Consider the following 15,197-nt stretch of genomic DNA (forward strand, 5'->3'; position numbering starts at 1 on the left):
GCTTAGCGCTGGCTCCCTGCTCTCCTAGTTACAGCACACATGGGGTTAATTAACCCGATGTGTCCTGCAGCTAAATGTGCACAAAGCAGGAGCCGGCACTGACAGTGAGAGCGGGGGAGGCTGGTAACAAAGGTAAATATCGGGTAACCAAGGACAGGGCTTCTTGGTTACCCGATGTTTACATTGGTTACCAGCCTCTGCAGAAGCCGGCTCCTGCTGCCTGCACATTTAGTTGTTGCTGTCTCGCTGTCACACACAGCGATCTGTGCTTCACAGCGGGAGAGCAACAACTAAAAAATGGCCCAGGACATTCAGCAACAACCAACGACCTCACAGCAGGGGCCAGGTTGTTGCTGGATGTCACACACAGCAACATCGCTAGCAACGTCACAAAAGTTGTTCGTTAGCAGCGATGTTGCTAGCGATGTTGCTTAGTGTGACGGGGCCTTAAGGATAGCTTTCTGAGCTCTGCAATATGCTACATCTTAAAACTCTGATTGTATCACAACTGCTGCCCCCAGTAAACTAAGGTTTACATTTTTTTAACAATCTTCTATATAGGTTTATATGTCACTAGGGCCCCCTAAACATATTAGACCAATGTTGGCACCACAGTTACCAGCAATCCTGTATATTGTGGAGAGAGAAAACAATACCATATGAAACTGGTGAGATGTGCTGGAGACTCCTTCAGATATGAACTTAAAGAGGTTGTCCACTACTTTAACATTGATGGCCTATACTTAGGCGGGCTTTGCACACTACGACATCGCAGGTGCGATGTCGGTGGGGTCAAATTGAAAATGACGCACATCCGGCATTGCATGCGACATCGTAGTGTGTAAAGGCTCGATGATACAATTAACGAGCGCAAAAGCGTCGTAATCGTATCATCGGTGCAGCGTCGGCGTAATCCATGATTATGCTGACGCGACAGTCCGATGTTGTTCCTCGCTCCTGCGGCAGCACACATCGCTGTGTGTGAAGCCGCAGGAGCGAGGAACATCTCCTACCGGCGTCACTGCGGCTTCCGTAGGATATGCGGAAGGAAGGAGATGGGCGGGATGTTTACATCCCACTCATCTCCGCCCCTCCACTCCGATTGGCCGCCTGGCGTGTGACGTCGCTATGACGCAGCACAACCCGCCCCCTTAACAAGGAGGCGGGTCGCCGGCCAGAGCGACGGTCACAGGACAGGTGAGTCCATGTGAAGCTGCCATAGCGATAATGTTCGCTACGGCAGCTATCACAAGGAAATCGCTGCTGCGACGGGGGCGGGTACTATCGCGCTCGGCATCGCAGCATCGGCCTGCGATGTCGCAGCGTGCAAAGTGCCCCTTAGGATAGGTCATCAATGTCTGATCGGCTGGTGTTCGACACCTGGTATCCCGTTGATCTCATGTGATCAGCTATGGATCTATTTTGTCTTCTGATAGTGGCTGTGGCCATGTACTGCAAATCCACCTCCTATTGAGTTGAATGGAAGGTAGATGTGCTGTACCCGGCCGTGGCTGCTATCAGTTGACGGGGCAGTTCTGGAACTGAGCATTTCCGGCTGCCTGCTGTCGCTGCCGACACTGAGTACAGCTGATCGGGAGTTGGACCCTGACATATCAGACATTGAGGATCTATCATAAGGATAGTCTATCAATGTTAAAGTAGTGGCCAACCATTTTAAATTCTTATAATATATATACTGTTTCAAATTCTATATAGAGTTGTACCAAACCACAAAATTAAAACAAGCAATGTCAAATTACCAAACCATTCTAAAAAAATATTTTTAAAAAAAGTTAATTCAAATATACATATATCTTACAACATAAAGGGGTTACGATAACGCAACCTAAACACTGCAAAGAACAACAGGTCAGGAGCCCAGCAGTCATTCTGTACATTGAGGTCCTCCTCACAGGCAACCTGATTTCTCAACATGTGTACCTGGCCTAACAATAACGTTACCAGGTCAGCAGCTTATTGACTTATTGAACCTATTTTGCATGTTTTGACACAGTCTTGTAGCTATCAGGAATATTGATTAGTAATTTTTCCATGTCATGTAGATTGCTCTTTGCTTCATTTATATCTTTACTTTGGACTTAAGGCCCTGTCACACACAGAGCTAAATCTGCGGCAGATCTGTGGTTGCAGTGAAATTGTGGACAATCAGTGCCTGGTTTGTGGCCGTGTACAAATGGAACAACATGTCCATGATTTCTCTGCAACCACAGATCTGCCAAAGATTTATCTCTGTGTGTGACGGAGATTAACATTTGAGTTGCTCAGATTACTGCTAGCTAAGGTTATACAGAGAAATAACTACAAAACATATACAGCTGCACACAGAAATGCTAACAATGAATAAGGGAACTCTGGTATTGAATTACTGCTATAGAGATATTTGAAGAAAAGAGGTATTTATGTATTGGCCAATGCATGTGAGCCTGGTAACCATTGGCAAGTTAATCTCTGTATACCGGGAACCTAACCTGTAATGCCACTATCTGGGTTAAAACCTCCATGTCTGGGTAGCTACGGTAGATTTCAGCTATAAAGGGGAGTGAACACAGCCTGGTCATAGGGCGAAGTGCTCAATCAGAAAGAGATGCACAATAAATATAGTTTATAGTTAGGTTTTAAGTTAGGTCTTTAGTCTAGTTGCCCAGACATGGAGGTTTTTAACCCAGATAGTGGCATTACAGGTTAGGTTCCCAGTATACCGAGATTACCTTGCCGTTGGTTACCGGGCTCAGATGCATTGGCCAATACATAAGATAAACATCTCTTTTTTTTTTTTTTCAAATATTCCTATAGCAGTAATACAAATCAGAGTTCTCTTATTCATTGTTAGCATTTCAGTGTGCAGCTGTATATGTTTTGTAGTTATAATGTGTTTTCAGCTAGCACCTGTTCACACCTGTTGGATGTGCAGGTCAGTCGTTTTATATATATTTATAATACAGAGAAATAAGGTATGTCTACTTATGAAACTATTAAAAATTAATTTGTTATAAATCCTTTTTCATTATTTCCCCCAATAATTCACTTTAAATCTAAACAGTACAAATGTATTTATACTCGTTATCTGTTTTTCCTAGGGCATTGCACTCCAGTGGAAGAGGAGACTGGTAATGAAGAAGAACTGCAGAATGATACAGAAAACCTTGAAATATATGGAAAAAATTCAAGTTTACCAAGTGCCGTGAAACTCAGAAAATGTAGTCCAGAGCAAAGAGAATGTCATGTTACACAAAGTTCCCGGAAAGTTAAAGAGCATTCACATAAGGTAAGTGTATGAAGAAACAAAATCAGGGTTGCCAACTTACTATTTAAATTTTTCTGTATAACCGCCCCAAAATTCACAGACAGACACATTTTTTAAGGACATGAAAGAAGCTCCTTAAGACCAAGTCCACTTGGGAAGACCCGCTAAGACATATAGAATAAAATGCAGATACTGCGGATCACACTCAAAAGAAAAAAGGTTTTTCTCAGTTCACCCAGAATTCTGAATTCAGCGATGTAGAAAAGTCCAAATATAAGGTGCAAGTAAGGAAACCTTATGTTAGTCAAAGGTCTAAATGTCATGGACTTCAGGACTAGAGTCTCCCATTGTCATCTCAGACTCTACATATGAAACGCGTTTTCTTTCTTTGGACATGGCAAGGGTTAATGCCAGTTTTTCCTTGCCAGCAGCTTCTGACTCCTGGTCAGGTGTTTCTAGTTTGGAACTATTCCCAGTCTCTTTATATACCCTCTGATTCCAGCAGAGGGAGCCGATTATTCCCTTTGCCATTTTCATTCTGGGCTTGGTGGTGGAAGGAGCTGCTGGAGTACTTGCAGTTGGTAGCGATGTAGAATGCAGTACTGGTGTTTGACTGCAGCCTAGTTGTTGGGAGTAAGTCTGTTGTTTTTCCCCCTATCTGACTTACCTTCCTCTGGTTTGTTGTTTTAGTGCAGTGGTAGAACTAGTGATCCTTACCTTCCCACTCACTAGCTAGGGCTTACCGCAGGCTCTCTCAGGGCTTCAGGTTCCTGCTCGGTGACAGGTGAGGAACCTGTGCAGGGACTGGCTAGGAGTGCAGGGTACAGTGGCAGGTAAGTGAAGGAGGTGTCTATCTTCCCTCTCAATAGAATCAGGGCCCACCGTTATTAATGTATCCCTGGTGTACCCCTTGTTTGTCTAGGTAAAACCCCTGTCTATTGTTTTACTGCATGCTGGACCTTCCCTAAGTCCGCGTCAAGACACTAAATACATATGTACAGTGCAGACCAAAAGTTTAGACACACCTTCCCATTCAAAGAGTTTTCTTTATTTTCATGACTCTAAAAATTGTGGATTCACATTAAAGGCATCAAAACTATGAATGAAAACATGTGGAATGAAATACTTAAAAAAGTGTGAAACAACTGAAAATATGTCTTATATTCTAGGTTCTTTAAAGTAGCCACCTTTTGCTTTCATTACTGCTTTGGACATTCTTGGCATTCTCTTGATGAGCTTTAAGAGTTAGTCACCGGAAATAGTCTCCCAACAGTCTTGAAGGAGTTCCCAGAGATGCTTAGCACTTGTTGGCCCTTTTGCCATCACTCTGCGGTCCAGCTCCCTCCAAACCATCTTGATTTGGTTCAGGTCTGGTGACTGTGGAGGCCAGGTCATCTGGCGTAGCACCCCATCACTCTCCTTCTTAGTCAAATAGCCCTTACACAGCCTGGAGGTGTGTTTGGGGTCATTGTCCTGTTGAAAAATAAATGATGGTCCAACTAAATGCAATCCAGATGGAATAGCATGCCACTGCAAGATGCTATGGTAGCCATGCTGGTTTAGTATGCCTTCAATTTTGAATAAATCCCCAACAGTGTCACCAGCAAAGCACCCCCACACATCACACCTCCTCCTCCATGCTTCACGGTGGGAACCAGGCATGTAGAGTCCATCCGTTCACCTTTTCTACGAAGACACGGTGGTTGGATCCAAAGATCTCAGATTTCGACTCATCAGACCAAAGCACAGATTTCCACTGGTCTAATGTCCATTCCTTGTGTTCTTTAGCCCAAACAAGTCTCTTCTGCTTGTTGCCTATCCTTAGCAGTGGTTTCCTAGCAGCTATTTTACCATGAAGGCCTGCTGCACAAAGTCTCCTCTTAATAGTTGTTTTAGAGATGAGAAGGTGTGTCCAAACATTTGGTCTGTACTATATATAAAGAAAATATCCATTAGTTCATCCACTTCAAAAAATTGCAGATTAATTTAACAGCATGAATATATTAGAAACATATTAAAAGACTTCATATTCCATGACATGGGGGGATATGTCTTACGCATTTCAAACAGAATGAACTGTTCTCACTCATAGCATAGTTCAAATTATATATGAGACTTCATTTAATATAAGACCACAAGAGGAAATGACATCAGTAATATGTGTAATGAGTGACAGCCCAAAAAAATAAAGATAAAAATAAAGAATTGATATATGCATTAGTTTTACATAATTAGTATATGTACATGAGATCAGACTTTACGTTTATACCTGCAAGTGTCCTAGTATTAAGTTCCAGGACAGAGAATGCTTCTCGTATGTGCAGGACAGGCAGTATCCACCCCCCCATCTACTGAAAGGGGATATATTTTCCAGAACATTCACCTTTAAACTACTGATATCTCCCTTGTGTAAATGAAGAAAATGTTGTGATGCACCTGATAAACTGTGGGTGTTTTTATCCTGTGCATCGTATATGTGATCTGCAGTGCAGTGTTCTAAAGGTCTAGTTGTGCATCCGACATATTGAAGCCGACATAATATTTCACTTGTGATGGCATAAATTGTATATGTGCTGTGTGAACGTGAGATATATTATAACAAATAAAGAGACAGTTGCACTCTTAAATGCTATGATATGTTAATCAATATAAGAATATGAACATGCCTTAATGCTAAGAAAATACATATACTGTAAAAATTAAGATACTTAGCATATAAAAAAGGGCACTTTTACGTGAGCCCAACAGCCAATGTCAACACGCATCTCTTAATGTCGGGTTACTATTTACTCTAATTCCTCTCTTTGGGTTAATAAACCTCCAATTTATAAGCGAATATATCTTATAACTATAAGTTTTATTAAAAACTTTAACAACCAGTTTAATGCTGCTAACATAAATAAAAACATAGTAACCCTTAACTTGTAAGATTACATTACTATCTTACTAAAGTATTGTGCTGTCTGACAAGTTACGGTCTGTTATATGGGTACAGGATCAAAACCAATAACAAGAGTACATCATCAGCAGTACAGAAATAAATCATTAGAAGCCCCATCAATACAGAAACACAGTATCACAACCCTCATGATTACAGAAATAGATCACCAGAACCACCAGCAGTACATGGTATATCACTTGTAATGTCAGGTCAGACTCATGTACATTTGTATCACATGAACCAACAACTCACACTATGTCCTTAACAATGGTAAGGAGATACTGGGAGTTTTTGCTTGATTCATACGCCATTCACAAAGTTTAATCTGCTCAGTTCCAGCCTTGCTGAAGCATCCCCAGATCATCACCTATCTTCCACTAATTTCACAGTGGGTGCAAGACACTGTGAGTTGTATGTCTCTCCAGGTCTCTGTCAAACCATTAGGCGACCAGGTGTTGGGCAAAGCTGAAAATTAGACTCATCAGAGAAGATTACCTTACTCCAGTTTTCTATGGTCAAGTTGGGCAGATTAAACTTTGCGAAGGACGTATGAATCAAACCGCATACAAGGTTATCCTGGGCTTCTTTCTGCTCAGGCAGTGGTCCCCAACTCCGAGGACTGGTTTTTCCAGCAGGACAATGCGCCCTGCCACACAGCTAGGTCAATCAATGTGTGGATAAAGGGCCACCACATCAAAACCCTGTCATGGCCAGCCCAATCTCCAGACCTGAACCCCATTGAAAACCTCTGGAATATAATCAAGAGGAAGATGGATAATCACAAGACATGAAACAAAGAATAACTGCTTAAATTTTTGCACCAGGAGTGGCAAGAGGTCACTCAAATCAGTGTGAAAGACTGGTGGAAAGCTTGCCAAGACAACATGTAAGCTGTGATTAAAAATCATGGTTATTCCACAAAATATTGATTTCTGAACTCTTCCTGAGTTAAAACATTAGTATTGTTGTTTCTAAATGATTATGAACTTGTTTTCTTTGCATTATTTGAGGTCGGAAAGCAATGCATTTTTTTGTTATTTTGACAATTTCTCATTTTCAGAAAATAATTACAAAATGTATTGCTGGGAAATTTGGAGACTTTGTCAGTAGTTTATAGAATAAAAGAACAATTTGTATTTCACTCAAAAATATACCTATAAAGAGAAAAATCTGAAAAACACAATTTTGCAGTGGTCTCTTAATTTTTGCCAGAGCTGAGCTGTATATACAGTATGTATATATATATATATATATATATATATATATATATATATATATATATATAATATTTTATATATATATATATATATATATATATATATATATATATATATATCGTATATTAATAGATGATTAAAAGAAATAATAAATGAAAGCATACTGACCTTAAATTGGCTGGCAAATAAAGCGCAGACTGCTCCAGAGATCTGCAGCAGCTCCGGAGGAAGTGTCTGCTGTTTGCAAGTCACAGCACGATTTCATCCTTCACGTGACTAAAGGAGCACATCATCGGATGTTTGCCCTGGAAGGTGTATATAGCTTTGTTTTATATTTTCAATCAAACCATGCTTAATATATATAAAAACTAATGTGCTGTCACATATTAAACCATCATTCCAGAATTTTTTTTAGTTTGTGTTTTTTTCATGCTGGAGTGGTGCTTTAATTCTAAGTTCCCTGCTACTCTTTTTATTTTTACCCTGTGACATCATACATATAATATATACAGCGCTGGCAAAAATTAAGAGACCACTGCAAAATTTTCAGTTTTTCAGATTTTTCTCTTTATAGGTATATTTTTGAGTAAAATGTAAATTGTTGTTTTATTCTATAAACTACTATTTTCAGAAAATAAATACAAATTTTTTTGCTTGGAAAATCGGAGACATGTTGTCAGCAGTTTATAGAATAAAAGAGCAATTTACATTGTACTCAAAAATATACCTATAATGAGAAAAATCATAGAAACTGAAAATTTTGTAGTGGTCTCTTAATTTTTGCCGGAGCTGTACATATGTGTATATGTGTCACACTGTACAAAGGGCTAGTAAGACGTAGTACAGCTAATTCCCCACTAGGTGGCAGTAGCGTAGTGACGGAGAGTCAAAGTTACATTGTAGCAGAAAGACAGCTGAAGTGCAGCAGAGTAACTCCTGCAGGCAGTTAAGGCTAGGTTCATATTTCTGTTGTTTATGATTAGTCACAATGCACCGCTCTGATAAACAACGCAACCCGTTTGGCAGATTCCGTTGTTCCCAAATACTTGTATGAGCGGCGGATTGCGACTGATGCCCTTGCGTTGCCTCCTCCGCCCGACTGATCAGTCGTGGAACGACTGATCGCCAGCATGTAACATTTTTTTAAGCAGCGGAATCCTTGTTTTCACAGCACATGCTCAAATCTTGTGTTTAATTATTCAAATGAATGTGTCTCTCTCTCTCGGCAGCCAAACGATCAGCTGATCGCCTGGCGGCCGGCTTTCGAGAGCGATCAGCTGATCGTTCACAATAGCCGGCCGATCAGCTGATCATTCACACAAGCCGGCCACTGGGCGATCAGCTGATCGCTCTCAAAAGTCGGCGGCCGGCTATTGTGAACGATCAGCTGATCGTTCTCCCTCTCTCGTTTTACATCGGAATCCGCTTTATGATGACAATGAATTCCAATTCTTGTCATCCATTGTACAACACATCAGTCACAAGCGTCAAGCAACGCATGTGACTGATGCAAAACAACGCAACTGTGAACCTAGCCTAACAGGCCAACCACCAGGGGCACAAGAGTAGTCAGTCAGGGTCTAGCTGGGAAGTGAAGTCAGTGCAGAGGGAGGATCAAAATCAAGTCAGAAAACACCAAGTCAACACCAAGAAAAAACCGAGTCAGAAGCCAGGAGATCAGGAATGCAGAGGGAAACACAAACAACTGACAGGATTGAGAAGTCAGGGACTGGGACAGATGGACGAATGGGGGAGGGTACAAGTAGAGCACGACAACAAGGAGTCAGATAAACCAGGAAATCTCACCAGAGCAAGTCACAGGCTGCAGAGCAAAACTATAACCAGCACAGGAATGCAGGTTCAGAGACCAGATATACTGTCTCCTGAAACCAAAATGTGGCTGATGTGAATTAACAATTATAGCAAAAATTCCAAGATAGCAACTCTCTCAATGCAAAGAAAATTTAAAAATTAACTTTTAATAAATCCACTAAAATTGGTTAAATAACCACAGACAAACAACACTAAAAAGTAGGTTTGGCCCCTACTGTCACTTAGGGGATATGTATACACCAAAACTATAGTTGAATTTCAACCACAATAATAATAGATTGGACTTATCTCACCAAAATCATGGGTGCCATTTACCATTAAAGTCCACTGGTAATAATAATAAATCGGATTTGTCTCACCAAATTTGTACAGGTGCCACTCTTCATTAAGGATAATGGGGTCCAGTTCATTCCACAATGGAGCCCTTTAAGAAAAAATTATCTCCCGACGCGTTTCGTTCAGAAATTACTCTTCAGGGGAGTCAAAAAATCCATCCCAGGTCTCATTCAATATGGACCTGTTACCTGCATAACATGCCGGAATAAACATGTAAAATAACAATGAATAACGTCAAGTCAGCAAACCGGGCTTAAATTCATATCCAGAAAGGCACTCACCAGTCAGCCTGGACTCATCAAGGAGTCATAGATACGGCGGACCCAATCCTAGTCCCATAACACATGGACCAGATGCCTAAATGACACGCTGAAAAAGATACACCGTATAACAACAGAACATGAGCAAATCAGCGGTCATCATAGATCTCACACATATACAGGTTGAAGGGGAACTTACCACGTATATCGAGGGAGTGACTACCTTTATGCTGTTTGCGCTGATAAACTAAATAGAACACTGTCTCCGGTTTGAGATAATGAATCTCTATGCTCGGTTTGTGTGACGTGGTGTTCACATGACCTGGCAGGGAGAGGACGGCACTTGTTGCCTTAGTAATCGTGTAAACAGCGTGACGCGGCGCATCCGGCCGTTGTCATGTGATTGAGTGGGCGGAAACAGCGTCACATGTCCAGGTGAGGGGGAATGTTTAAAATCTGGCATTATGCGGCGGCTCCTTGAGAGAGCGAGAGGCACGGCCGCTCCTGCCACGTGGTAAGTTCCCCTTCAGCCTGTATATGTGTGAGATCTATGATGACCGCTGATTTGCTGATGTTCTGTTGTTATACTGTGCATCTTTTTCAGCGTGTCATTTAGGCATCTGGTCCATGTGTTATGGGACTAGGATTGGGTCCGCCGTATCTACGACTCCTTGATGAGTCCAGGCTGACTGGTGAGTGCCTTTCTGGATATGAATTTAAGCCGGGTTTGCTGACTTGCCGTTATTCATTGTTATATTACATGTTTATTCCGGCATGTTATGCAGGTAACAGGTCCATATTGAATGAGACCTGGGATGGATTTTTTGACTCCCCTGAAGAGTAATTTCTGAATGAAACGCGTCGGGTGATAATTTTTCTTAGGCTATGTGCCCACGCTGCGGATTTACCGCGGATTTTGCCGCGGATTTGCCGCGGATTTGCCGAAAATCTGCAGCAGCGGCACTTCCAAGCCATTTCAATGGCATTTTGGAAATGCTGTGCCCATGCTGCGGATTTTTCCATGGCGGATTTGCCGCGGATTTTGATCCGGAAAAATCTGCAGCATGTCAATTATTGTTGCGGATTTTGTTGCGGATTTTTCCCATGCAAGTCAATGCAAGGTGTAAAATCCGCAAGAAATCCGCAGGTCTGTTCCCACAGGCTCTTTTTCCTGCGGATTTGGTGCGGATTTCGCAAACAAATCCGCAGGAAGTGATGTAGGATAGTTCAGGAAGAGGAAGTTTCACCATTTTGTAGTGTAGAGTAGTGGCAGTGTAGTCGTGTTGTGTCCGGACTCTGGATTGCCAGCTAAAAGCAGCTAGTTACAGGCTGCTTGCTTTTAGCTGGCAAAACAGGATCCCAGGTCTTTTTTCACAATTCTTTTTTAAAAAAAAAAAATGTGCTCCGCTGTATTTTCACTGTCCAGCCCGATGCAAGCAAGCAACTGAGGGCTGTGCTTCTCAGCGGGATAAGGCTGAAGCATTCTCTGCCCCTCCCGCTGAGAAAAACAGTCCTCAGCTGCCCCTGAAAATGGCGGCTCCGTTGTGAAGCGCCATTCACAGGTGCTGTACCGAGGCTCATCCAGCTGCCCTGATGCATTGGCTGGCTGGGTAATAACGGGGTTAATGCCAGTTTTCTGCAAACTGGCACTAAGCCCGAGGTTCATAATGTCATGCCTGTGTAGACACGGCCATTATGAACCTCCGTTTGGTACTAAAGAAAAGAAAACACTTTTTTTAAAAATTTTATTTGAAAGAAAAACACACACACATCCCTGATTGCCATCTTTATTACTCCCTGAATCCCCCGACGATAATCCATGACAACTCCGAGCCGGGCTCCGAAGTGCACCCGGCTGACCCGGGCACTGACGTCAGCCGGTGACAGCAGCCGTCAGTGTATTATTAAATGCTGCACAGCTCATTTCCGGCAGCTGGGAACATCTGATATCAGAGCCCTGGTCAGCTGACTTAATTCGCGAGCGCAGGCGGGTCAGCTGACGATGTGCACTCATGTGATCCGGGCACGGACGTCAGCCGGTCCCAGCAGCCGTCAGTGTTCGAGATGCTGCAAAGCTCTCTTCCGGCTGCTGGTACCGGCTGACGTCCGTGCCCGGGTCACATGAGTGCACATCGGAGCCCGGCACATCAGCTGGTCGGTGTGCAGTCAGCTGACCCGCCCGCGCTCGCGAATTAAGTCAGCTGACCAGGGCTCTGATGTCAGACGTTCCCAGCTGCCGGAAAAGAGCTGTGCAGCATTTAATAATACACTGACGGCTGCTGTCACCGGCTGACGTCAGTGCCCGGGTCAGCCGGGTGCACATCGGAGCCCGGCTCGGAGTTGTCATGGATTATCGTCGGGGGATTCAGGGAGTAATAAAGATGGCAATCAGGGATGTGTGTGTGTTTTTCTTTCAAATAAAATTTTTAAAAAAAGTGTTTTCTTTTCTTTAGTACCAAACGGAGGTTCATAATGGCCGTGTCTACACAGGCATGACATTATGAACCTCGGGCTTAGTGCCAGTTTGCAGAAAACTGGCATTAACCCCGTTATTACCCAGCCAGCCAATGCATCATGGCAGCTGGATGAGCCTCGGTACAGCACCTGTGAATGGCGCTTCACAACGGAGCCGCCATTTTCAGGGGCAGCTGAGGACTGTTTTTCTCAGCGGGAGGGGCAGAGAATGCTTAAGCCTTATCCCGCTGAGAAGCACAGCCCTCAGTTGCTTGCTTGCATCGGGCTGGACAGTGAAAATACAGCGGAGCACATTTTTTTTTTTTTTTTTTTTTTTTTTAAAAATACCAGTGAAAGGGAACATGGCACCACATTTTTTGGCTGTAAGCTGCGGCCACCACCACTAGGTTATTATATACAGCCTGTTAATATGCTGTATATAAGAGCACAGTGGTGTTGGCCGCAGCTTTTTACAAAAAAAGTGGCGACAGGTTCCCTTTAAACATTTCTGCCCCTTTATTACAAAATGGATAATGGAGAAGAAAGGAGGGTTGGGACAGGAAATGACATAAAGAGCCTTTTTTTTTCCTTCAAAACAGACTAAGCTTTATTCAATAACACAATAGAGTACAATGGACAAAATCCGCATCAAAATCCGCAACGAAATCCGCGTCAAATCCGCGTCAAATCCGCACCTATGCTAAGGTGCGGATTCCGGGGGAAAGCTGCGGATTTTGATGCAGAAAAATCCGCAGGTACTTTCTCCCGTGGACACATGGGCTCTAGTGATGAGCAAGTATGCTTGTTACTACTCGGTACTCGCACGAGTATCACTGTACTCGGGCTACTCGGCGGGGACCGAGTAATCTCGCGATACTTGTGCTGTACTCGTGGTCTTCATCCCTGCATGTTGGCGCTCTTTTGAGAGCCAGCCCTCATGCAGGGATTGGCTGGCAGACCACTGCAATGCCACAGCCCTGTTAGTTGTGGAATTGCAGTGATTGGCCGGCCTGCACAGCGTGACCGAGCCTTTATACCGGCGGGCGCGCTGTGCTCTGCTCACAGCCATCCAGACAGTCAGTGCAGGGAGAGGGTTGCTGCTTCAGGGAAAGGTTTGCGGCCCTTTATAGTTAGTTCCGGAGCAGGGCTGCAAACAGTGTGACCAGAAGTCCTTCTCAGGACATACAATAAGTTGTATACAGGCAGGCAGGGAATAGCCAGGTCGGAATACAGTAGCAGAGTCCTTCTCAGGACTATTGTTGCTATATACAGGCAGGGTATAGCCAGGTCGGAATACAGGCTAGTGACCAGAAGAGTCCTTGTCAGGACTATTGTAGCAGTATACAGGCAGGCAGGCAGGCAGGGTATATAGCCATTCCTAGTGGTGACCGTATACCAGCCTTTATCATATCTGGGGCTGGTGTACACAGTCTAAAACAGTCCAGATAGTGTCAGACTTCTCAGTAATTGTCGCTCCTAAAAACCTGTTAGGTTCTTAGTGCGTCCGTGCTTGTATTTAAAAACCGCACGTGTGTGCCTGTCGGTGGCAGCGTACAGGTGCACGATTTGCACAAACTATTATATAACGCACAAGTCTAGTGTATAATACACGTCAGTCAGCAGTGGCTGATAGTGTCAGACTTCTCAGTAATTGTCGCTCCTAAAAACCTGTTAGGTTCTTATTGCGTCCGTGCTTGCATTAAAAACCGCACGTGTGTGCCTGTCGGTGGCAGCGTACAGGTGCACTTGTGTGCGTTTTTCACAAACTATTATATAACGCACAAGTCTAGTGTATAATACACATCAGTCAGCAGTGGCTGATAGTGTCAGACTTCTCAGTAATTGTCGCTCCTAAAAACCTGTTAGGTTCTTATTGCGTCCGTGCTTGCATTTAAAAACCGCACGTGTGTGCCTGTTGGTGGCAGCGTACAGGTGCACGTTTTGCACAAACTATTATATAACGCACAAGTCTAGTGAATAATACACGTCAGTCAGCAGTGTCTGATAGTGTCAGACTTCTCAGTAATTGTCGCTCCTAAAAACCTGTTAGGTTCTTATTGCGTCCGTGCTTGCATTTAAAAACCGCACGTGTGTGCCTGTCGGTGGCAGCGTACAGGTGCACTTGTGTGCGTTTTTCACAAACTATTATATAACGCACAAGTGTAGTGTATAATACACGTCAGTCAGCAGTGGCTGATAGTGTCAGACTTCTCAGTAATTGTCGCTCCTAAAAACCTGTTAGGTTCTTAGTGCGTCCGTGCTTGCATTTAAAAACCGCATGTGTGTGCCTGTCGGTGGCAGCGTACAGGTGCACTTGTGTGCGTTTTTCACAAACTATTATATAACGCACAAGTGTAGTGTATAATACACGTCAGTCAGCAGTGGCTGATAGTGTCAGAATTCTCAGTAATTGTCGCTCCTAAACACCTGTTAGGTTCTTAGTGCGTCCGTGCTTGCATTTAAAAACCGCACGTGTGTGCCTGTCGGTGGCAGCGTCAGGCTCCATATTGTCCCTGGATAGAGATGTGCATGAGGGCCTCAAAACATTGTTCCCATTGCAAAGGAGCGGGTCTCCTGTCGTTGTAATGCCCATTCTGAAAGAATGGGCGAAAAAATTTACCACTGGGGGTATACCTGAAACAACGGCCTAACTATTGTAACGGTCATCATGATGGCGCATGAGGAGAAGGAGGAGCAGTCCAGCGATTAGCCAAAGTCCAGAAGTGTGTTACCATCGGTGAGTGGAGGTACATGGCAAATTCCCATTACAAACTTTAAATTCCGCTGTCATTTGCTGGTGGTGTGGTGAAGTCTGGCCCAATCCAACCCTTGTTCATCTTGATCAGAGTCAGCCTGTCAGCATTTACAGTTGACAGGCGGGTGCGTTTATC

General features: G+C 43.5%; 1 protein-coding gene across 1 annotated transcript in view; it reads left to right on the plus strand.

Annotated features, from left to right (window-relative positions):
- KIAA2012 (KIAA2012 ortholog) overlaps positions 1 to 15,197 on the plus strand; it is a 518,638-nt gene that overhangs the window by 150,895 nt on the left and 352,546 nt on the right. Inside the window, exon 5 of the mRNA XM_075318976.1 lies at positions 3,099 to 3,286. Within this exon, the coding sequence (XP_075175091.1) occupies positions 3,099 to 3,286 (188 nt within the window). The remainder of the gene's footprint in view (positions 1 to 3,098; positions 3,287 to 15,197) is intronic.

The sequence above is a fragment of the Anomaloglossus baeobatrachus genome, chromosome 7 (genome assembly GCF_048569485.1).
Source record: "Anomaloglossus baeobatrachus isolate aAnoBae1 chromosome 7, aAnoBae1.hap1, whole genome shotgun sequence".
NCBI lineage: Eukaryota > Metazoa > Chordata > Amphibia > Anura > Aromobatidae > Anomaloglossus > Anomaloglossus baeobatrachus.